This window comes from Aotus nancymaae, unplaced genomic scaffold (genome assembly GCF_030222135.1).
Source record: "Aotus nancymaae isolate 86718 unplaced genomic scaffold, 86718_ANA_hifiasm-v0.15.2.pri h1tg000079l, whole genome shotgun sequence".
NCBI lineage: Eukaryota > Metazoa > Chordata > Mammalia > Primates > Aotidae > Aotus > Aotus nancymaae.
This window is the reverse complement of record NW_026988494.1, coordinates 27434146-27457953: the sequence shown is the minus strand read 5'-3', so window position 1 is coordinate 27457953 and position 23808 is coordinate 27434146. Positions and strand designations below refer to the sequence as shown.

At 47.0% G+C, this 23808-nt stretch overlaps 1 protein-coding gene across 2 annotated transcripts in view; it reads left to right on the top strand.

Annotated features, from left to right (window-relative positions):
- Positions 1–21674: 21674 nt before the first annotated feature.
- KIF13B (kinesin family member 13B) overlaps positions 21675–23808 on the top strand; it is a 194428-nt gene continuing 192294 nt past the window's right edge. For both annotated transcript variants that reach the window (XM_021665164.2, XM_064368766.1), the window contains exon 1: positions 21675–21770. In XM_021665164.2, the coding sequence (XP_021520839.2) occupies positions 21716–21770 (55 nt within the window). In that variant the 5' untranslated portion in view covers positions 21675–21715. The remainder of the gene's footprint in view (positions 21771–23808) is intronic.

Below are 23808 nucleotides of genomic sequence, written 5' to 3'. Positions count from 1 at the left end.
GCTGGAGTATAGTGGTGCAATCTCAGCTCACCACAACCTCCACCTCCCAGGTTCAAGCGATTCTCCTGCCTCAGCCTCCCAAGTAGCTGGGATTACAAGCACCCACCACCATGCCTGGCTTATTTTTGTATTTTTAGTAGAGACAACGTTTTGCCATGTTGGCCAGGCTGGTCTTGAACTCCTGACCTCACCTGATCCGCCCGCCTCAGCTTCCCAAAGTGCTGGGATTATAGGTGTGGACTGCTTGGCCTGCCCCTGCAAAATTTTTTTTATTCTGAGACAGGGTCTTGCTTTGCCACCCAGGCCAGAGGGCAGTGACTGAACACAGCTCACTACAGCCTCTACCTCCTAGGCTCGAGCAATCCTCCTGCCTCAGCCTCCCAAGTAGCTGGGACCACAGGCATGCACCACCACACCAGCTAAGCCACTATTATTAATAAATGTTTGTTGATCCAAACCGACTTATACCTCAATGTCTGATTACTCTTCCTACATTTTCACTTTTTTTTCCATCACTCTTTTGATCAAAATCTCCCAGAAGCTGGGCATGGTGGTGCGTGCTTGTGGCCCCAGCTACCTGGAGGTTAGGGCAGGAGGGTCCTTTGAGCTCAGGAGTTCAAGACTAGACTGGGCAACATAGCGAGACCCTGTCTCAGAATGAATGAATGAATGAATGAATGAAAAAATCTTCCAAGGTCCTCTTTTATGTGGATAAAACCCCAACTTCTTAGCTTAAGTAGAACTTTTTTTCCTTTTAAACCTAGAAGGAGCTTTATTGCTGATTTATTTTCTTTCTTTTTTTTTAGATTTGCCTTGTCATATAGACCTTTATATATATATATATATATATAGTTTTAATTATAAATAGCTTTTGGGGTACAAGTGGTTTTTGGTTACATGGATGAGTTGTATAGTGGTGAAATCTAAAGAGGATTTATTGTATCTCTGTGTAAGAAGCATATTGAGGATTGTTTAAATGTTTCTTTAAACACTGTTTTTGTAAAGCTTATTTTGTAATTACTAGCTGGTCACAAGAAAATGAATCCATCAGAATGAACTTCTTAGTGAGCAGCTCTGAAAACCTACCCAGAATGCAGTGTTTCCCAGTCCCTGGCTGCACGTTAAAATCGCCTGGGGCCTTTAAAAACACACCAACGCCTGGGCCCAATCCCCAGAAATTCCAATCTAATAGGTCTGGGGCGTGGCTGAGCACTGGGTTGTTGTTGTTTTTTTAAGCTACCAGGTGAGTCAAACGTGCAGTGTTGAGTGGCACTGTTGTCACCTCTGCTTCTTGATACCTGGGCCTTCATCTGTCCAACTCCTCTGCAACCACACGGTTCTCAGGTTCTTTCTCCTGGACTCTGTTTGCCTGGGACAGGCTGAAATCACCCACCCCAGTTCCTGCCCTGAAGCAATTATACAGACATACCTTCTAAGGCAAACAAGCCTTGTCTTCAAATCAGGCCACAAACACACCTTGACCTGCCCTTATAACTTCCTGGATTCTTGATCTCGTTTATGGCTTACTGATAACATCCTGGATGAAGAACCAGTTTGGGACTTTCGGTGACCTAGTTACCCCTTGGCTGGGGCTGGAATTTCATGTTCTGGGCCCTTTCATGAGTCTGGGCTCTTTGATGGTTCCAGAATGGCAGTGATTGATTTTTTTCCTCTGGTCCTTGGTGCTGCATCCCCTGAGTGCCACCCTGATAGGCTCTAGCTTCTCAGCTTTTGCAAACTGGAGTTTTCATTTTGTAGTTCTAAACCCCCTCACCCCCACCAGCCCCCAACCTCAGCCACTGGGGCCTTACAGTTCACCAGCTTCCACTTAGCTTCCATATGTGCCTTATCTCCTATGTACCACACCCCACCCATGATGATTTTCTGCACCTGTGGAGTTTATGCTGTTTCTGCTATTTGCCTCCTTAATCAGACACCCCTGTTCTTCCACCTGTCATTAAAATAGCACAGTTAAAATAGCTGACCACCCTGAGTGACACGGCGAGACCAACATCTCTATAAAAAACAAATTAGTTGGCCAGGCACAGTGGCTCATGCCTGTAATCCCAGCACTTTGAGAGGCCAAGGTGCATGGATCACCTGAGGTCAGGTGTTCGAGAACAGCCTATCCAACACGGTGAAACCCTGATTCTACTAAAAATACAAAAATTAGCTGGGCATAGTGGCTCACACCTGTAGTCCTGGCTACTCAGGAGGCTGAGGCACAAGAATCACTTGAACCCAGGAGGCAGAGGTTGCAGTGATCTGAGATCACACCACTGCACTCCAGCCTGGGCAACAGAATGAGATTCGGTCTCAAAAAAAAAAATTAGTCAAGTGTGCACACCTGCAGTCCCAGCTACTTAGGAGGCTGAGGCAGGAAGATCCTCTGAGCCCAGGAGTTCGAGGCTGCAGTGAGTTGTGATCGTGCCACTGTACTCCAGCCTGGGGGACAGAGTAAGACCCTATCTCTTAAAAAAAAAAAAAAAAAAGAATAGGCTGGAGGCAGTGGCTCACACCTGTAACCCCAGCACTTTGGGAGGCCAAGGTGGGCAGATCACAAGGACAGGAACAGCCTGTCCAACACAGTGAAACCCTGTGTCTACTACAAATACAAAAAGTAGCTGGGTGTGGTGGCAGGTGCCTGTAATCCCAGCTACTTGGGAGGCTGAGGCAGGAGAATTGCTTGAACTCAGAAGGCAGAGGTTGCAGTGAGCCGAGATTTCGCCACTACACTCCAGCCTGGGTGACAGAGCAAGACTCCGTCTCTGAAAAAAAAATAATAAATAAGTTCTAAGGTTTAAAAACATGAGTTTAAGTACTGCATTTATTCATTAGAAGAGTGTGCAACATAAAACAAAAGGACTGCACCTAATGACAGTAAGGTTTGTTCTTGGGTTCTTGCCGAGTTTAAAAAGAAGAAACCGAGGCCAACACAGGAAGATCCAACGTGAAGAAATTTATTCAGGCTCCCGAGTGAGGTTCTGTGGTCCAACAGGAGAGGCCAGAGAAGTCGCACGGACTCCTCGCAGACGTGGGGTTTTATAGGGAGTGAAGGAGCTCGATTGGTTGTGGGAGAGCAGGACTACTATTGGGTAAGGTTACAAGCCTTTGTTTGCATACAGGACTTGGCTGCTATTGGTTAGAATTACTCAGCTGCTATTGGCTAGAAAGACTTGGCTGCTATTGGCTAGAAAGACTTGGCTGCTATTGGCTAGAATCACAAGACCCCGCTTGCATACTGGGTTCTTTAAGGGAAGGCCAGGTTGTGCGAGAAAGGGAAAAGGGAACATGCCCAAGCACGTCCGAGCTTTTGGACAAAAGGAGTGGGGGTGTGCATCCGAGCTCCCACTGAGGCAACCGGCCTTACAATGACTGTATCCCATTGTTAAAAAATTGAGATATATAATCATTATTTATTTCCCTATTGTTGAAAATTTAAACGATTTTCAATTTTCGAATGTTATAAATAAAACCCAGTCAACTAACCAGAGTTATAAATGTTTAGCAACTTCTTTAATTATTTCATTAGGATGAATTTCCTAGAAGTGGCATTACTGGCTCAAAGGTATAAATATGTTTAAGATTCTTGAAATGCATATTCAAGTTGCTCCCCAGAAAAGATGCACTAGGCCGGGCGGGTGGTTCACTCCTGTAATCCCAGCACTTTGGGAGGCTAAGGCAGGCGAATCACCTGAGGTCAGGAGTTCAAGACCAGCCTGGCCAACAGTGGTGAAGCCCCGTCACTACTAAATATACAAAAATTAGCTGGTTGTAGTAGCAGGCACCTGTAATCCCAGCTCCTTGGGAGGCTGAGGCAGGAGAATTGCTTGAACCTGGGAGACAGAGGTTGCAGTGAGTCGAGATTGCGCCACTGCGCTCTTGCCTGGATGGCAGAGCAAGACTCGATCTGAAAAAACAAGAAAAATGAAAAGTTGCACCAATATCAACTTCTACCACAAAGATCTGAAAGTGTGTTGTTCACAAGGCCTGTGCCTGTGTGGTTTCAGCAGTTACAGTTCCACATTTCACAAGACTCCTCCACAGGACACAAGAAGTCCAGTTTTCAGCAATGAATGTGGAAGACGGAGAAGTATGAAACTTGTACGGCTGTCGACAAATCGGGGTTGAAAGCAACACCGGTTTCGGTGTCCAGTGGTTAGTGCACAGACTGTCCACCTTCCATGGTCATTGGCCACTGATACTGATTTGCAGTTCCCAATAATAGACACTATTTTTAGGGACAAGGGCTGCTGTCTCTTACTGGGCATGATAGGACTTCAGTGCACAACTCACATGAGTGTTGTGAGCGTTAACAGTCTGGCTCTGCCTTTGCCTGTGGAGTAACTGCTGTGCTTTGTTTGTATTGAAATAATGTAGTTTAATCATTAACATGGTGAATATCATGATCGGGTTTTCTACAAGTTCAGACTACAATGCCAATGCCGGCATGACCCGGTGGTTACTGAAAAGGAAGGTCAAGCAACTGTGCTGTTTTAATGACGGATGGACAGGGGTGCCTGATTAAGGAAGCAAAGAGCAGAAACAGCACATACTCCACAGGTGTGGACGATCGTGGGGGTGTGGCGGACAAGAGATGAAGCATCTAAAGAGTAGATTCTCACAAGTCAGGGGTGAGACAGGCAAGTCTTTCTCAATCAAAAGGTTTTTTGGGCTTTTGTTTTTTAGACAGGGTCTCACCCTGTGACCCAGGCTGGAGTGCAGTGGTGTGATCATGGCTTACTGCAGTCTCAAACTCCTAGGTTCAAGCCATCCCCCTTCTTCAGCCTCCTGGTAGCTGGGACTACAGGTGGGCACCACTATGCCCCATTAATACTTTTATTTTTTTGTAGAAACAGAGTCTTGCTACGTTGCCCAGGCTGGTCTTGCACTCCGGGCTCAAGAGATCCTCCCACCTTGGCCTTCCACCTTAGCCTCCCGCCTCGGCTTCACTTAGCCAAAAGTTATTCTGTTTCTTCAAAAGACACCAAAAAGGCTGGGTGTGGTGGCTCACACGTGTAATCCCAGCACTTTGAGAGGCCAAAGTGCGATCACTTGAGGCTAAGAATTTGAGACAGCCTGGGCAACATAGCAAGACCCTGTCTCTAAAAAAAATAAAAAGATTAGCCAGGCAGGATGGTGCACACCTGTGTCAGCAGCAGGGCGGCTGAGGCAGTGAATCACTTGGGTCCAGGAGTTTAAGGCTGCAGTAAGCCCTAATGGCGTCACTGCCCTCCAGCCTGGGTGACAGAGTGAGGGAAAAAAAAAGACACCAATATGCTCAGTGGAAAGTGGTGGCTCATGAGTTAGACTTAGCTTGAGTGGCTGGGCACAGTGGCTCATGCCTGTAATCCCAGCACTTTGGGAGGCCAAGGCAGGTGGATCGCTTGAGGTCAGGAGATTGAGACCATCTCGGCCAACATGGCCAAAACCCGTCTCTACTAAAAAATACAAAAATTAGCAGGACGTGGTGGTGGGCACCTGTAATCCCAGCTACTTGGGAGGCTGAGGCACAAGAATCCCTTGAACCCTGGAGGTGGAGGTTGCAGTGAGCCGAGATTGCACTTCAGCCTGGGCAACAAGAGTGAAACTCCATCTCAAAAAAAACAAAAAACAAAAAACAAAAAAAAATTAGCCGAGCATGGTGGCATGCACCTGTAGTCCCAGCTTCTTGGGAGGCTGAGGCACAAGAATCCCTTGAGCCCTGGAGGTGGAGGTTGCAGTGAGTTGAGACTGCACCACTGCACTCCAGCCTGGCAACGAACTGAGATTCTGTCTCCAAAATAAAAATAAAATAGCAATACCCTGTGACAAAACAAAGGGTCATTCTTCGTAACAAAAACCCAGGCCAGACACAGTGACTCATGCCTGTAATATCAGCACTCTGGGAAGCTGAGGCAGGTGGATCATGAGGTCAGGAGTTCATGACCAGCCTGGCCAACGTGGTGAAACCCCATCTCTACTAAAAATACAAAAATTAGCCAGGTTTGGTGGCAGGCGCCTGTAATCCCAGCTAATATTGGGAGACTGAGGCAGCAGAATCATCACTTGAACCCAGGAGGCAGAGGTTGCAGTGAGCCCAGATGGCACCACTGCACTCCAGCCTGGGCAACAGAGTAAGACTCCGTCTCAAAAAAAAGAATTAGCTTGAGCATACCATGCTAAGGAACACATATTATCATGTCATTCCCTTGATTGCTCTAGGAAACATCAGTATATCAAAGAATGGGTTAGATCATACTAACAACAGTCACAGTGAAGGGGACCAGAAAATGCCACTTTGGCATATTGATTCTTTTGAGCTGAAGGCAACTGAGAAACAGCAGATGCAGGAAAGGCTCTCTGTCCTCCTCCTATCTGTCTAAAAATAAGGTGTGTATTTCCCCTTGAGACAGGTAACTCTCCCCTCGCCTCTGAAGAGAAGGTTTTGATCACTGGATACAGGGAGAAGATATTAAGAATAGTTTGCATAAACAGACCTTACTAATGAAACCCTTATCTTCCATTAGTTCCCTCATATATTTCTGTTGTTGTTGTTTTCGTTATTGTTTTGAAACAGAGTCTCACTGTCTCCCAGGATGGAGTGCAATAGCACGACCTCTGCTCACTGCAACCTCGGCCTCCCAGGTTCAAGCGATTCTCCTGCCTCAGCCTCCCAAGTAGCTGGGATTACAGGTGCCCACCACCACGCCATGCTAATTTTTGTATTTTTAGTAGAGACGGGGGTTTCACCATATTGGTCAGGCTGGTCTCAAACTCTTGACCTCAGGTGATCCGCCTGCCTCAGCCTCCCAAAGTACTGGGATTACAGGCATGAGCCACCATACCTGGTCAGTTCCCCCATATATTTCTAGTTACTTCTTATGATTGTCCCTTGAAGCCCAAACCGCTTTGTTTTTATTTATTTTATTCTATTTTTACCTAGCAGCTGTAGCTCAAAGGACTTTTTTCCTTGTGAAAATGGTATATAAGCCCCCAAGTCCAACTGCTTCTTTGAGTCTCACTTCCTTTCTGTAAATGCTGTGTCTATAACTGTTCAACAAAAATTTTATCTTTTTTCCTGTTAAACTGTCTTTTGTTCGTTTAATTATTAGGCCTCAGTTACTGAATATAAGACAGCAGAGGGAAGAATTTTCCTCCCCAACAACGACAAAATATTCTCTCTACTTTTTTTTTTTCCTAAGACAAAGTCTCGCTCTTGTCCCCAAGCCGGAGTGCAGTGGTGCGATCTGGGCTCACCGCAACCTCTGCCTCCCGGGTTCAAGCAATTCTCCTGCCTCAGCCTCCCGAGTAGCTGGAATTACAGGCGCCCACCACCATACCCTGCTAATTGTTGTATTTTTAGTAGAGACGGGTTTCACCATGTTGGCCAGGCTGGTCTCGAACTCCTGACCTCGTGATCAGCCCACCTTGGCCTCCCAAAGTGCTGGGATTACAGGCATGAGCCACCATGCCCAGCTTGGAGCAGCCTATTTTTAACTTTTGCCAACATTTCTACTAACCTTTTTTTTTTATTTATTAAGACTTCTTTAGGACTATACCCCTATGCCTACCATATATTGCAAAAACATCCCAGTTTGTTGCTTGCTTTTTATGGTGGGTTATTTGGACATACTACAGAAGTCTTTGTTTTCTAAGTTACCTGTGTTTAGCTTTTTCTTAAGGAGACAGTTTCACGCAAGGTTAAGAGTGAGCTCTGGGCCGGGCGTGGTGGCTCACATCCATAATCCCAACACTTTGGGAGGCTGAGGTGGGAGGATCACTTAAGCTCTGGGCAACATAGACCTTGTTTCTCAAAAATAAAAGAATGTGAATATGTATATATTTTAATAAAGAATGGGGCTCTGGGCCAGGCGCGGTGGCTCACACCTGTAATTCCAGCACTTTGGGAGGCTGAGGCAGGTGGATCACCTGAGGTCAGGAATTTCAGATCAGCGTGGTCAACGTGGTGAAACCCCGTCTCTACCAGAAAAATACAAAACAGCTGGGCATGGTGGTGAGCACCTGTAATCCCAGCTACATGGGAATCTGAGGCAGGAGAATCGCTTGAACCCAGGAGGCGGAGATTGCGGTGAGCCGAGATCATGCCATTGCACTCCAGCCTGGGCAACAAGAGCAAAACTCCGTCTCAAAAAAAAAAAAGAAGAATGAGGCTCTAGAGTTCTAGGTTTGAGTCCCAGCTCTACCTAGATGGACTTTGAGCAAATGTCTCAGTACTGTTACTATTGTTGATGCCTTCTCCCTTTGCTCAAGATCAAGTAAATATTCACTTTTCTTTTCTCTAGTTTTTCAAGTTTTTATACGAAAGACTTTCATTTGTCAGGAATTTATATTGATAAACGATGGCTAAATCATCCTCTATTTCTAGGGAGGTTTTGCTTTCCTCCCGTAGAAGATGGAAAAGGGTGAACCCGCAGCAGCTGTCCCTCTGCTCTGGGTCCTGCTCAGCTGCCTCTGAGTCATGCATGCTGCGGCACTGAGAGGGTTTTATAGCTCCTGGCTTCCTGGTGAGCAGAACAGCATCCAGATTGGGTCCCAGCTGAAACAAGTCTCCCTTCGTGGCATAGGAAAATGAACCCTATGTGCTTCCTCTGCATGGCTGTTATGGAGCCCCTGGCTGCAGCTGTCTTGGGTTTCTCTTTAACTGCTTCATGCCCAGCGGCCAGAAGATTAAAACCACAGGTGACATCCCTCAGAGCCTGTGCCATTTTCTCTGCCTTTCTCTTCCCTCTAGAAGTAGGATTTTCCACCCATCCTCATGTTTCCTGCCTAAGTGATACCTTCTAGATCTGAATCGGGTGACTGGTCCTTCTTCCTCCCCTCCTCCATCCACCTGCTGGTGCAACATGTGACATGCTTGGGAAAACAAGCTCTAATATATACCCGCCCGGTAACAAAGTAGGAATTCTACGGACATTTGATTCCATTTTCACAGCATAATTACCTTCAAACAAATTCTCACTTTCTCAAAATGTCAAGTATGTCATATTCACTTTAATTCCTGGTTGGGCAAGTACCTTGCATTGATTACATATGCAATCAAATATTGGTGAAATTGAATTATATTTGATTTAAAAAATATCAATAATGAATGCAGGGAGGAGAGTGTCTTTGCATGTGGAAGTAGGCCTGGATTCCCTCCCAGGCAGGCCTCTGCCAGATTCCTTTTTTTTCCAACTCTAATTTATTCAGTATTTCTCAGAGGAGAGCTCTGCTCCTTCTCCAAATTGTTCTTGGGGTAAAAAAGTCAGTTGCTTCTCCTTAGGCTACGGGCCCTGGGCAAAATAGTTTCTTTACCTCTAGCTTATCTCACCCTTTCTCCGGTGGTTTCAGTAAATCCCTGTAAATTCTAGATCAGATTTGTTGATGAGCTATGGGAACCTCTGAGTTTACGGGAGAGTGTAGAGTGTGCAGGTTCTTCTGACTAATCTAATCCCTCTGGAGGTGGGTCCCTCAGCCAGTCAATGCTTTTCTGTCACAGCCTATGAATATTTTATGGGTGTCCTTTTGTGCTTACTAATGGGGCCTGAACTGTACAATCTGCCTTAAATAATACCAGAAGAATCCTCTCTCCTGACCTCTGTCCCTGAATGATTTATGGAGATGAACTAGGCCCATCAGAGATTCATTATTCATGTTGTTCTTTATAGACGTTTTTCAACAAAGTGGGGATGGGGTTGTAAATTGATGTTTATCCAGACAGTGAACACTTTGGGGGAGTTCAGTGTGAAATCTGTGCATCTGGAGATAGTTTTAAGTTTCTGATGGAAGTAGAGTTCTAGCTCTTTGGAGATTAGAAGATTAGGAGGGACTTAAATTTCTTTAATAAAGAGGCCAAAAGAATATCCTAAAGATCTTTTCTCCTACTATCCATGCTTATATAGTTGCTCTAATTTCTTGTCAACCTACAATATCAGTCAAAATAATTAAAGTCCTTCCTTGGCTCTGGGTTCTCCCACCTCTATGCCTTCTTTTATCTGGAAGTCACCATTCAGCCACCGAGTATGTATGAACTCGGCTGTGTACTCTTCACTTTAAGTGATACCAAAAAAGGGAAGACATTATTTCTGCTACTGAGAAGTCCTCAGTCTACTTGGAGAAGACAAGACCTACATACATTATTGAAGGCAGCTTGTAACCAAATGCTAATATGGCACAGTGCTAGAAAAGTTTCCAGGAGGAAAACCTGAATGTGTGCAGGATGAGTGAAGCATGACTTTGCAGAGAGAGTGGGATTTGAATGGTTAGATCTCAACTGGCAAAGGGCATCCTAGAAAAGACAGCGGCGTGAGTACAAGTCACTAAAGCAACAGTGCGGGCTACAGGGACTGCATCAGTTGGGAAGAGAAGAGAAAATAGGGGCTGGAAATGGAGGGAAGTGTCATCTTCCAGAATGAAGTGGAGCCCAGAGCTGTATGATCAGTGCAAAAGAGGGCTCTCCTGGGGCAGAACCCAGTGATCTCTAATCTATACTTTTTTTTTTTTTTTTTTTTTGAGATGGAGTCTCGCGCCATCTGGGCTCACTGCAATCTCTACCTCCCAGTTCAGGCGATTCTCCTGCCTCAGCCTCCCGAGTAGCTGGAATTACAGGCATACGCCACCACGCCTGGCTGATTTTTGTATTTTTAGTAAAGACGGGATTTTACCATATTGGCCAGGCTGGTCTCGAACTCCTGACCTCACGTGATCCACCCGCCTTGGCCTCCCAGAGTGCTGGGATTACAGGTGTGAGCCACCATGCCTGGCCCAAATCTCTTCTTCTGATGTGTCTCTTGCTGTGGTGTCTCCCCAATTCCCACTGCCCCCACCACACTGGCCTCAGAGGTTAGACTTCCTCCTTTTCAAACCCACTTGTGGACCAATGTCCTTCCCTTTGCTTCCCCTTGCATAGGTCAAATAGATATAAATTTAAGAAACATTTACTAAACACAAAGGGTAAACCCTCGGGAAACCAATACATAAATAACTTAGTTTATAAAGTACACCTTACCTTCTGGGCTTGTAAACCCTAGCTCATTCCAAACCCCAGGGAAAGTGGCCTTTGCCTGGGTCCATTCTACCTAGCGTATTTTATTTTTATTTTGGAGACAGAATCTCAGTCCGTCGCCAGGCTGGAGTGCAGTGGTGCAATCTCAGCTCACTGCAACCTCCATCTCTAGGGCTCAAATGATTCTTGTGCCTCAGCCTCCCAAGTAGCTGGGACTACACGTGCATGCCACCATGCTCGGCTAATTTTTTTTTGTTTTTTGTTTTTTTTGAGATGGAGTTTCACTCTTGTTGCCCAGGCTGAAGTGCAATCTCGGCTCACTGCAACCTCCACCTCCAGGGTTCAAGGGATTCTTGTGCCTCAGCCTCCCGAGTAGCTGGGACCACAGGTGTCCGCCACCACGCCCGGCTAATTTTTTGTATTATTATTATTTTTGAGACGGAGTTTCGCTTTTATTGCCCAGGCTGAAGTGCAATGGCTCGATCTCGGCTCACTGCAACCTCCACCTCCTGGGTTCAAGCAATTTTCCTGCCTCAACCTCGCGAGTAGCTGGGATTACAGGCATCTGCCACCATGCCCGGCTAGTTTGGTATTTTAAGTAGAGATGGTGTTTCTCTACGTTGGTCAGGCCAGTCTTGAACTCTCAACCTCAAGTGATCTGCTCCCCTCGGTCTCCCAAAGTGCTGTGATTACAAGTGTGAGCCACTGTGCCCTGCCAATTTGTTGTATTTTTAGTAGAGACAGGGTTTTGCCATTTTGCCCAGACTTGTCTCGAACTCCTGAGCTCAAGCAAGGTGCTCACCTTGGCCTCCCAAAGTGCTAGGGTTACAGGCGTGAGCCACTGGGCCTGGCCCTTAGCCTATTTTAGGGGACATCTTTAACCTTCAACACCCAAGAATATCCTTCTAAATATCTCAATCTCTTAAAATCCAAGTCAATTCAATTCAGCGTCCTAAACCCAAAGAGTTGTGATCTTCTCAGGAGAAATGCAATCCAATCATCACAAAGTGAAGGAAGCCTGTGCATAGTTAGAAGAGATGCTTTCTGCCTGGGAGATATCTTTTGGGAGAGGCCATGAGAGGCTTTGAAGGCAAGAGCTGTTGAAGGCTGATGACATGGTTTCAGGCTAGGCAGATGGGAGAGATGTGGTTTTCGAGGTACATAAACTCACTTGAACTTTTTGCATGGTATGCCCCTGAGGCTACTCTGTGATGCAGAGAGTAGCCTCAGTAGCATTTCTTTCTTTCGCCTTTTGTCTTCTTTACTTATTTGTTTGAGTTGACATCTCACTCTGTGGCCCAGGCTGGTGTGCGGTGGCACAATAATGGCTCACTGCAGTTTTGAACTCCTGGGCTGGAGCAATCCTCCTGACTCAGCCTCCCAAGTAGCTGGGATGACAAACACTTGCCACCACACCTGGCTTTTTTTATTTTTTATTTTTATTTTTGAGGCAGAGTTTGGCTTCTTTGCCCAGGCTGTAGTGCAGTGGCGCAATCTCGGCTCACTGCAACCTCTGCCCCCTGAGTTCAAGTGATTCTCCTGTCTTAGCCTCTCAAGTAGCTGGGACTACAGGTGCCTGCCATGATGCCCAAGTAATTTTTGTGTTTTTAGTAGAGATGGGGTTGCTCCATGTTGGCCAGGCTTGTCTTGAACTCCTGACATCAGGTGATTTCGGCCTCCCATAGTGCTAAAATTACGGGCGTGAGCCACCGCACCCAGCCCTGGCTAATTTTTTTTTAAAAACAGGATATTGCTATATTGCTCAGGGTAGTCTCAAACTCATGTCCTCAAGCCATCCTGTCTCAGCTTCCCAAAGTGCTGGGCTTACAGGCGTGAGCCACCTCACCCCCTCACCCAACCCTTTTTTCTTCTTTCTTTCCTTAGCTCCCCACTTGTTTTTCTTTTCTTTCTTTCTTTTTAGATGGAATCTTGCTCTGTTGCCCAGATTGAAGTACAGTGGCACAATTTTGGCTCACTGCAACCTCTGCCTCCCTAGTTCAAGCAATTCTCCTGCTTCAACCTCCTAAGTAGCCGGGATTACAGGCATGTGCCACCACGACTGGCTAATTTTTGTATTTTTAGTAGAGATGGGGTTTCATCATGTTGACCAGGCTGGTCTTGAACTCCGACCTCAAGTAGTCTGCCTGCCTCACCTCCCAAAGTTCTGGAATTGCAGGTGTAAGTACCTGCGCCTAGCCTGCACACTTCGTCTCTAGCTCCTCTTTCTCTAGGAACTCCTGAAGGTCCTTAGCTCTGCCTTCCACGTTCTCCCCCAGGCTGAGCTACTGAGCCTCCTCCTTTCAAGTGTATTCTCCTTAAAATGCGTTCCTGCTCCATACTGAGCAGCAAAGAGCAGCAAAACACTGAAAAACGATCTGAGGAAGTTACCAAATTTCCAGAAATCTGACCAAACCTCTTAGTCCTTAAAGACCAGGTATCTTTTAAAAAATCTTTGTATCCCAGCCTGGTGTGGTGGCTCACACCTATAATCCCAGCACTTTGGGAGGCCAAGGCAGATGGATCGCCTGAGGTCAGGAGTTCAAGACCAGCCTTGCCAACATGGCTAAACCCATCTCTACTAAAAATACAAAAGTTAGCCGGGTGTGGTGGCAGGCACCTGTAATCCCAGCTACTTGGGAGACTGAGGCAGGCGAATCACTTGAACCCGGGAGGCAGAGGTTGCAGTGAGCTGAGCTCTCATCACTTCACTCCAGCCTGGGTGTCGGAGCGAAACTCCATCTTGGAAACAAACAAACGAACAACTTTGTATCCCAGGCATCTAACGTAGTACCAAGCCTGTGATAGGGAAGTGTGTGAACAAACCTAATACATTAATTAAAACAAGGGAAAAGAGCCATGTCATAGAAGCCAATGGAATCAAAAGCTTCCAGAAGGGGATGGTCAGTAACACCAACTATTACAGAGACGTCAAATGAGGACCAAAAACCACGCTCCTGGATTTGCGAAGGGAAGGTCAGTGGTGTGCTTTGCCAGGACAGTTTTACTGCAGGGGTGAGGGCGGGTGAAAGCGCGATTGAATTAGCTGGTTGACTAATGACAGGTGGGGAGGGGAAGCTGGTGAGTGTAGACTGTTATGTTGCAGGGAGGCTTGGCTGCGGAGGAGGTAGAAAGACTTTGGGGAATTGTCCTTGTTTTTTCTTCAAGTGTTACTGTTTGTTCTTGTTTTTCCATGGGAGGTTCTCAGCTGAGGCTAAGGGGTTAATGGAGAAGGAAAGGCTGAATGCATCCGAGAATGACTAATAGAATAACACCGGCATGGAGGTGGTGTGAAGAGTGTGCAAGAGAGGCCTTAGCCTTGAGATGACGACACATCTACCTTGGCCACGGAGGAGGAAGTTGGTACTGGATGCAGTCACAGATAAAATTGTGGGCATAGAAAGTTTAGGAAATTTTCACCTTAGAGCCCTATTTTTTTTTTTAAGAGAGGGGGTCTTGGCTGGATGTGGTGGCTTATGCCTGTATTCTAGCACTTTGGGAGGTCAAGGAGGGAGGTTCACTTGAGCCCAGGAGTTCTAGACCAGGCTGGACAACATAGCGAGATCCCATCTCTTAAAAATAAAAGAGAGAGAGAGAAAGAGAGAGAGATGAGGTCCTGCTATGTTGTCTAGGCTAGAAGGCAGTGGCTATTCCCAGAAGGTGCAATCATGGCTCAGTCCAGCCTCAAATTCCTGGGCTCAAGTGATCCTCCTGCCTAAGCCTCCCAAATAGCTGGGACTACAGGTACTTGCGTACCTGCCTGACTTGAGCCCTAATTTTTGCAGGGATATAGGAGCAGGGTGATCTGGCAGATGGGGTGGTCGTGTTGGGTTGGGCTTGAAGAGAATGGTGGTGATAGTAGAACCCCCTGGAGGGACAGGAGGGGCTCAGCAGGAAAGAGGGTTTGGAGTGCTACTGAGGTTCCACTAGGATGAAAGACCACAGACTTGTCAGGGTGCCATGTGCATGGTTCTGTGACTTCCTCCAGCTTAACTCCCTGCCCAAAGTGAGAGTCTCGGAGAAGGGAGCGTGATCACCTAGGCTCAGGGTTCCCAGGCCATGAGTGGCGTTGATGACACAGTCAAGAGGGAGGTTTGGATTGCAGATGTATTAGGTTGCTACAAAGGTTGTTGCAGTTTTTGCCCTAAAGTAATGGCAAAAACCACAATTACTTTTACACCTACCTATAAAATGCACCCCAGAGAAGCCTCAGTGTGACAAAGGGGGTAAGTTGAGGCACTGTAGGCTTAAAAACAATGTCTGGATACTTGGGAGTAGGCGAGTGTGCCAGGTTGGATGAGGCTGAAGTTATGGATGAGAGTGACTGCTTTTCATTTCCTAGGTGGAGCAGCCACAGATCACGATGAAGTCCAGGCGTGGCCTTGCGGTGGCTGGGTGCTGGGCAGTGTCGGTAAAGGCTGTGGACCCAGCAGAACACCAGACACTACATGAAGAGGCAGGGGAGGTCGTGGAGACGGTCTCACGGCCTGGACAAGGGGATCAGGGCTTTGCATTCAGGTCCCTCTTATTCAGGCCAGTGTACAAGTTGACGGGCCTCAGGAAGTCCGTTTCCTCTCTGATTCTTTTTGAGACAGAGTCTTGCTCTGTCTCCCAGGCTGGAGTGAAATGGCGTGATCTTAGCTCACTGCAACCTCCGCCTCCTGGGTTCAAGTGATTCTCCTGCCTCAGCCTCCCGGGTAGCTGGGATTACAGGCATGTGCCACCACATCCAACTAATTTTTGTATTTTTACTAGAGACGGGTTTTCACCATGTTGTCCAGGCTGGTCTCGACCTCCTGACCCCAAGTGATCCACCTGCCTTGGCCTCCCAAAGTGCTAGGATTACAGGCATGAGCCACCATGTCTGGCCTGTTTCCTCTCTGTTAAAGGCCATAATAGTAGTGCCAACCTCATGGGATTGTTGTACGAATGAAATGAGATCATACGTGTGGCGTGCTAAGCGCAATGCCTGGCATGTCATAAGGACTCATTAAATAACAGCTAGAAATGGGTCATTGCTATGAGTGAGATCTAGGCTTTCACTAGGAGTTCACGACACTGGAAAGATAATGTGCACCTGAAAAATATGGAAGGGGACACGCAGTGCCTTCTTTGTGGAAAGGGCAAAGATTTTTGAAATCAAACAAATTTGTGTTTGCATTCTAGCTCTGCCACCTACCAGCTGTGTGGCTTGAGGCAAGCCATTTAATCTGAGAGCAATGACGTTGCCATGTGGTTAATACCTTCATTCTCTAATGTATTAAGTGCCTGCTAAGTACCAACTACTGTACGAGGTGTTAGAGATAAACAGATGGGCCTGGCATGGTGGCTCATGCTGTAATCCCAGCACTTTGGGGGGCCGAGATAGGTGGATCACCTGAGGTCAGGAGTTCAAGACCAGCCTGGCCAACTTGGTGAAACCCGTCTCTACTAAAAATACAAAAATTAGCTGGCATGGTGGTGCATGCCTGCAATCCCAGCTACTCGGGAGGCTGAAGCAGGAGAATTGCTTGAAACTGGGAGGCTGAGGTTGCACGGTGAGCCGAGATTGTGCCACTGCCCTCCAGCCTGGGCAACAGAGCAAGACTCCATCTCAAAAAAAAAAAAAAAACTTTCAAGCTGGGTGCGGTGTCTCACGTCTGTAATCTCAGTGCTTTGGGAGGCTTGAGGCAGGTGACTGCATAAGCCCAGGAGTTCAAGACCAGCCTGGGCAACATAGACAAAAAATATAAAAATTTCAGCCAGAGTGGTGATACACACCTGTAGTCCCAGCTACTTAGGAAGCTGAGGTTGCAGGCTCACTTCAGCCCCGGAGTTTGAGGCTGCAGTGAGCAATGATTGTGCCACTGCACTCCAGCCTGGGCAACAGAGCGAGAGCCGGTATCAAAAAAACACATTTTCTCCATGCTCAAAGACCTCACTGTAGCACAGTATAGCGGGTAGGCAGATGTAGATATGATTACAATTGGGAAAACGAAGTGCTCTCACAAAGGTAGGTCTCAGGCAAGCAGGGAAATCCTGACACAGTGAGACTCCATCTTAAAACAAATTTATATATATATATCGTATATACATTATATATGCATCTTATATAATTTATATATATACACACACATGTATACATACATATATATGACAAAGTGCCTTCCATAGCCTATGCAGGGACCATCAGAAACCATTGAATGGGTGGATCAAAGCCAGAAAAAGTAAACTAGAAATCAGTTTTAGAATAAGCAGATTTGCAAAATGTGACAGCAAAAATGAGAAACTCTTTATCCACATCACATAGCTCTGTCAAAATGACTATTAGTATCTACATCATAAACACTTGTTGATTTCCTAAGCACTGGCTTTAAAAACAGGTACCAGGGAATGCCTTATGTACTAGTTCTTTTTTTTCTTTTTCCTCTATTAGTTGAAAAGAAAGAAACTGGCTGGGCTCAGTGGCTCACACCTATCATCCCAGAACCTTGGGAGGCTGAGGTGGGCAGATCACCTGAAGTTGGGAGTTTGAGACCAGCCTGGCCAATATGATGAAACCTGTCTCCCCTAGAACTACAAAAATTAGCCAGGTGTGGTGGTGGGAGCCTGTGATCCCAGCTACTCAGGAGGCTGAGGCAGGAGAATCGCTTGAACCCAGGAGGCGGAGGTTGCAGTGAGCTGAGATTGTGCTACTGCACTTCAGCTGGGTGACAGAGCAAGACCCTGTCTCAGAAAAAAGAAAAAGAGGGCGAGAGAGAAAGCAGGACCTTTCTGTCTGTCTTGCTGGAGCCTCTGCTGAAGCCCAAAGCCTGTTGTTAGTTCTCCAGTTTCATTCAATGTCGAAGCCCCTGAAACTGCTGGGCTGCAGCCTGTCACTTGCGTCTTGGTCTTCTGTCTCCCACCTGTCAGAGGAACACTTGCCTTGGGAAGATAGGGGCATTTCTCGTCTTGGGCCCTCTTTTAAGAATCATCTTTACTGCAGAAGTCGAAGGAGACAGATTAGTGTGAACAGAAGTCAAAAGGGGAAACAGCTCACAGTCCCTAGGGAGGCTATTGTCATTTTCTTCCAAATATTTTCAGAACATTTTAAATGGTTTTGAGGATTTTGAGAAAGTCCTCACTTCTTCCCTATTCGATTCTCCCCTTCCTTGAGCTCCTTAGGGGCTTTCCTCTCTTTTCAGTTTCAGCTTGAGTATAAATACAATATTCCCATAGAAATAGCATCATGTTCTCTTTTTCTGCCTGCTTTGACTCTGTTTAAAAAGCCAGATTCAAGGTAGCACCAGGACATGCCATTTAAAAATAAAATTTACCTGGTTATAAAGGAGATATAAAGTGAAGTATGAAACCTTGGGACATTCCGAACCCTTATTTTTTATAACCCGAATGTAGGGACGTGGTAATTAGGATGTGTGCTGAAGACAAGAGTACCCGCCTCTGGTAAGCAGTCTGGGGCCACTGCAAAGGTGACATCAACCCTAAATAAGAGCAAAAGGATAGGAGGGCAAAACAATTTCAATATAAAATTATACCCATCACGACTCTTTTTTTTTTTTAAAGATAGTGAAAGTAGATAGTAATTGTTGTGTGCGTTCCTTTTCAAATAATTTACTTGGTGACCTGGCACAATGGCTCATACCTGTAATCCCAGCACTGTGGGAGGATCACTTGAGGCCAGGAGTTCAAGACAAGCGTGGGTAACACAGTGAGACACCATTTCCCCAAAAAATTTAAAAATCAGCTAGGCATGGTGGTGCATGCTCGTTGTCCCAGCTACTTGGGAGGCTAAGGTGGGAGGGTCACTTGAGCCTGGGAGGTTGAGGCTGCAGTGAGCTAAGATGGTGCCACTGCACTCCAGCCTGGGCACAGAATGAGACCCTGTCTCAAAAAAAAATGTACTTGGTAAAATTAAGCAGCTGTCATAGCGTCAAACACTAAGATTGGTACTCTTAAATTGGTGATGTTACTTGTTTACTTTACTGGGCTGTGAAAATCAAAGGACCTGCTGCACTAAACCCACTGCTGTTCTAGCTAAGACCTCCTGAAGTGCAGAGGCAGGGCCCCTAGGAAAGAAATTCCCCTTTTAAAAAAGAGGGCCTTCTGGGGTAGCTTTTTCTATTTTTAACCTTTTTTGAAATTTTGATTAAAAAACATATAACATGAAACTTACTATCAGCCAGGCATGGTGGCTCACACCTGTAATCCCAGCACTTGGGAGGCCAAGGCAGGAGGATCACTTAAGGTCAAGAGTTCGAGACCAGCCTGGCCAATATGGTGAAACCCCCGTCTCTACTAAAAATATAAAAAATAGCTGGGCATGATGGTGTAAAACTGTACTCACAGCTACTCTGGAGGCTGAGGCAGGAGAATCACTTGAACCCAGGAGGCAAAGGCTGCAGCAAGCCGAGATCATGCCACTGCACTCCAACCTGGGCGACAGAGCAAGACTCCATCTCAAACAAACAAACAACAAAATAAAAACTTAGCATCTTGACAGGGTGCAAGGGCTCACACCTGTAATCCTAGTGCTTTGGGAGGCTGAATTGAGGAGGATTACTTGAGGGCAAAAGTTCAAAACCAGCCTGGGCAACATAGTGAGACTCCATCTCTACTAAAGAATAAAAATTAGCCAGTTTTTGTGGTATGCCCCTGTAATTCCAGCTAGTTGGGAGGCTGAAGCAGGAAAATCACTTGAGCCCAGGAGGTTGAGGCTGCAGTGCACTATGCTCACACCACTGCACTACATTCTGGGCAAACAGAGAGAGACCCTGTCTCTAAAAAAAACCTGTACGCAGTTGAAATCTTCTCAAGCTGAATCTCTGCACCCATTCAATACTAACCTCATTCCTCCTCCTCGCAGCCCTTAGTAACCTCCACTCTACCTTCTATCTCTATGAATTTGACTACTGTGTGTAGATATATGTAGAACCACGCAGTAGTTGTTCTTTTGTGTGTGGCTTATTTCACCTAGCATGTTGTTTTCAAGGTCCATCATCCATGTTACAGCATGTGTCAGAATTTCCTTCCTTTTAAAGGTATTTTTAGGCTGGACATGGTTGTTCATGCTCATAATCCCAAGCACTTTGGGAGACCGAGGTGGGTGGATCACCTGAGATCAAGAGTTCAAGATCAGCCTGGTCAACATGACAAAACCCTGTCTCTACTAAAAATATGAAAATTAGCCGGGCATGGTGGGGCATATCTGTAATCCCAGCTACTCGGGAGGTTGAGGCATGAGAATCACTTGAACCGAGGAGGTGGAGGTTGCAATGAACCAAGATTGTGCCACTGCACTCCAGCCTGCGGGACAGAGCTAGACTGCATCTCAAAAAAAAAAAAAAAAAAAGAAGGTATTTTTATCTTTTTTGAGAATACTGCTTGTACTGAAGATCATTCAGTAACAGGATGGTTGGTAAAATGGCAAGTCTTGCCAGCTTTCTGTATTTACTCATCTGTAGAATGGTTCTGAGTTCCATTGCTATCATTTAAACACATCTAAGCAGGGGTCACAAACCCACAAGGTCCAGGCATATGTGTGGTAAAGCGACTTGGAGAGGGGCCGTGGTGAAGTGGAGAGACTGGCCTCTGATAAAGCAGCTACTGCTAGTTAGTTCCAATCCACGCTGCACAATATGTAATGTAGGCCCAGTACTGCATGCACAAATCTGATTTCATACTCTGTTACCCAAGCCGGTCTCAAACTTCTGGCCTCAAGCGATCCTCCTGCCTCAGCCTCCTAAAATGCTGGGATTCCAGGTGTGAGCCTCTGCACCTGGCCACAAATCTGATTTTTATGTGTTGGCCAACACTGTTGGGCCAAACAGAACATGTTTGCAGGCTGGCTCTGGCCCATAGGCCACCTGTTAGAATACCTGCCAGGGCTGATAAAAGCTAATTTTAGTGTGGCCTCATTCATTCATGCATGTAATTAATATTTATGGGTCTCTAGTACAGGCTAGGTTACACATATAAGATAATCTTATTTTAAAATGTACCTGTTTTAGTAGGTACTAGCATCATCTCCACTTTCCATATTAAAGAGAAACCCAGAGTGGTCAAATAACTTGCCCCTGGTCACACAGTGGGAAGCACTGAGGTGGGATTTGAACTCAAATGGTTTTCAGAGCCCAAGGTCCCGTCTCAAAGGAGGGAGACTCACAGGACAATGTTAACCTGTGGACCTATGGACACTCCCAGAAGAGGTGATTTGCAACTCATCTTGAAGGATGAGCTCAGCAAACAAGGCCGGACGGCAATCCAGGCAGAAGAAATAACTTAAGCCAGGGATCAGACACTAAGATTGGCAGGAAATGTGCAGGAAGAGGTAGCTCCCGACGCCATCTATTCAACTGTTTATCAGGACCGGTATCAGCTCTCTATGGCTTACTTCTCAATACTGGCTGCGAGAACAAGAGTGGTGCGGAAAGACACGGGAATTTACAAAAGCTCTCGTTGCTGATCTTAAGTTCCAGCTAAAGACTCGCGCAGGAGCTTTCCCGTCCCGCCTCGGGGCGGCCCCGCCCACGACGATACTGGGGAACTACAAGTCCCGTCGTGCAGCGGAGCGCGCCAGGCGCTCGCGCCGGCCCCGCCCCCAGCCCGGGCCCCCGCCCCCAGCCCGGGCCCCCGCCCCCAGCCCGGGCCCCCGCCCCCGGCCCCGCCCCCGGTCCCCTCCCGCCGGGTCTGCCCAGAAGAGTCGCCGGTGGCCGCGGCAGACGGAAGCCGAGGAAGCTCCTCAGCGGCGGCAGGATGGGGGACTCCAAAGTGAAAGTGGCGGTGCGGATCCGACCCATGAACCGGCGAGGTGAGAGTCGAGCCCGCCCGGGCCGCCGGGGCGCAGGCGGCAGGTGCCTGGCGCGCCCTTCCCTCGACTGCCGTGGGGGTCCGGCGGCCCCGCCCCTAGAGTCGGCCTCCGGGCGCGAGGGGGGTCCGGGGACCCCGAAACCCGCGCCCGCGCCGGGACGTCCCGCTCTCTTCTCCCCTCCCTTTACCCCCCCGGCGCCGCCGGCCCCCTTTGCCGGCCCCGCTGCCCCTTCCGCCTGCGCCCGCCCCGCCCCGCCGCCCTTTCGCCTTCTCGTCTCCCCCGGCCCTTCCCGAGGGCGCCCTCGGCCCTCGCGCCCCGCCTCGCCCCGGCCCCTCAGCCCCGCGCCTTCCCAGCCAGCTGTCACCGTCGCCCCCGCGCCCGGGTTGCCAGCCCCTGCAGCCCGCCCCGGTACCCCGCGTCCCGCCCGGGTCGCCCGAGCCTGCACCGTCGTGGCCCGCGGCGGTAAGGCGGGCAGGGGGCCAGGTGGGCGCCCTACCGAGTTCCTTCCACCTGGGCGTCCTGAGATTGGGGTCAGGTGGAGGAGATGCCTTCTTCGTTGTTTTCGGACGGTGGAGAAAGTTTTGGTTTTGCCTCAAGTCTCATTCGTCATCTCTCACAATAAATAGTTTAAGTGCCAAGATTCTTGTGAAACTGTATCTTTCTGACATTCTCTTAAGTCTGCAGGGAGGGTAGAGAAAGCAGATAAACCGAGTACATTTAAATCATCTGTAGACCCAGGGAGTGAAGAGGACCCCAAAAATCAGGGGAGGAGGTGGGCTGGGTCTTGGCTTTGATACTCAAAGCAGCGTGACTGGGCGAATTGCTTTAAATGAAATAATGTCTTTGAAAACGCTTTCTATACAAGGTCATATCACTGGGGTCGCTTGCCATTGATTAGACTTCGAACTAATTAGAATCATTTAAGTACCAGAAACAACTAAGAAGTTGTAGCTTCTTAGCAAAATCAAGTGTTGTTTAATTTTTATGTAGAAATTATAGGTTGTTTTCCTTTTCTTTGCTCTCTTTTGTATATTTTGAGACGTACAGATCAACCAGTTGACATAAGTTTTGTTGGTTTGTCCTCGGGGAAGTTGGTTTCTCGCTTGGAGTTATCTCATCTATGGGAATTGGTTTGTCCTGTTCCTGTTAGGGCCGATAAAGGCTGTCAGGTGAGTTTTTTCCCTAAGAACTTAATTACTTTAAGTTCGCAACTAGTGCAAGATTGAGTCCTGCTTTGCTTCACTAATCTTGTGCTCTGACAACACTAAGTAAACGTCGATGCAGTTCTGAACATTTTCAGAAGCATCAGGTTTTAAACATTCAGGCAGCTGTATTCCAGTTCACTCAAGGTTACCATCACAATAATTCAAAGAAAAAAAAAGCCAGATGAAACATAACTTATCTGTCAGTTGATTCTGAAAGGATGGTTTCAGCACATTCTTAAAATTTCCTTTTCACAAGAAACTTGGAAATGTCAGTGCTAAAAAGAGGCGGCTAAACAACCACCACAAAAGTCATCTCAGCTATTTAGAACCCTTCTTTCCCTCTCCCTTTCCCCATTGGTTTCACTTTTTGAGGGGAGTTCTTAACCTTTATACTTATAAATTGCCGTTGATAAGATTGTAATAATTAGCAGAGTTTAGAGGAATGCAAAGAATAATAGTTTTAGCTGTGGAATGGACGTGAGCTGATCCTTGGGTTGAACTCCTTTTAAAATAGAGGTTTACACATAGATTTCATTACCCTATATACAGAAGTGGATTATTTGGGGTCAAGTACCTCCTGGGTTCACTTAGTGCCCACTCTTAGCCTTGTATTTTCTGACATGCATGTGGACTTCTTTTTTCAGTGATTACCACACAAAAATTTGTTCTTTTCCATTTTTGTTATGAAGTAGCTGTTAGCATAAACAAAGGTTATTATGGAATACAGTGTGGTGGAATTCTAAATCCAGTGATTTTAAAAAATTGGTATCTGGGCTGGACATGGTGACTGATGCCTGTAATTCCAGCACTTTGGGAGGCTGAGGCAGGCGGAT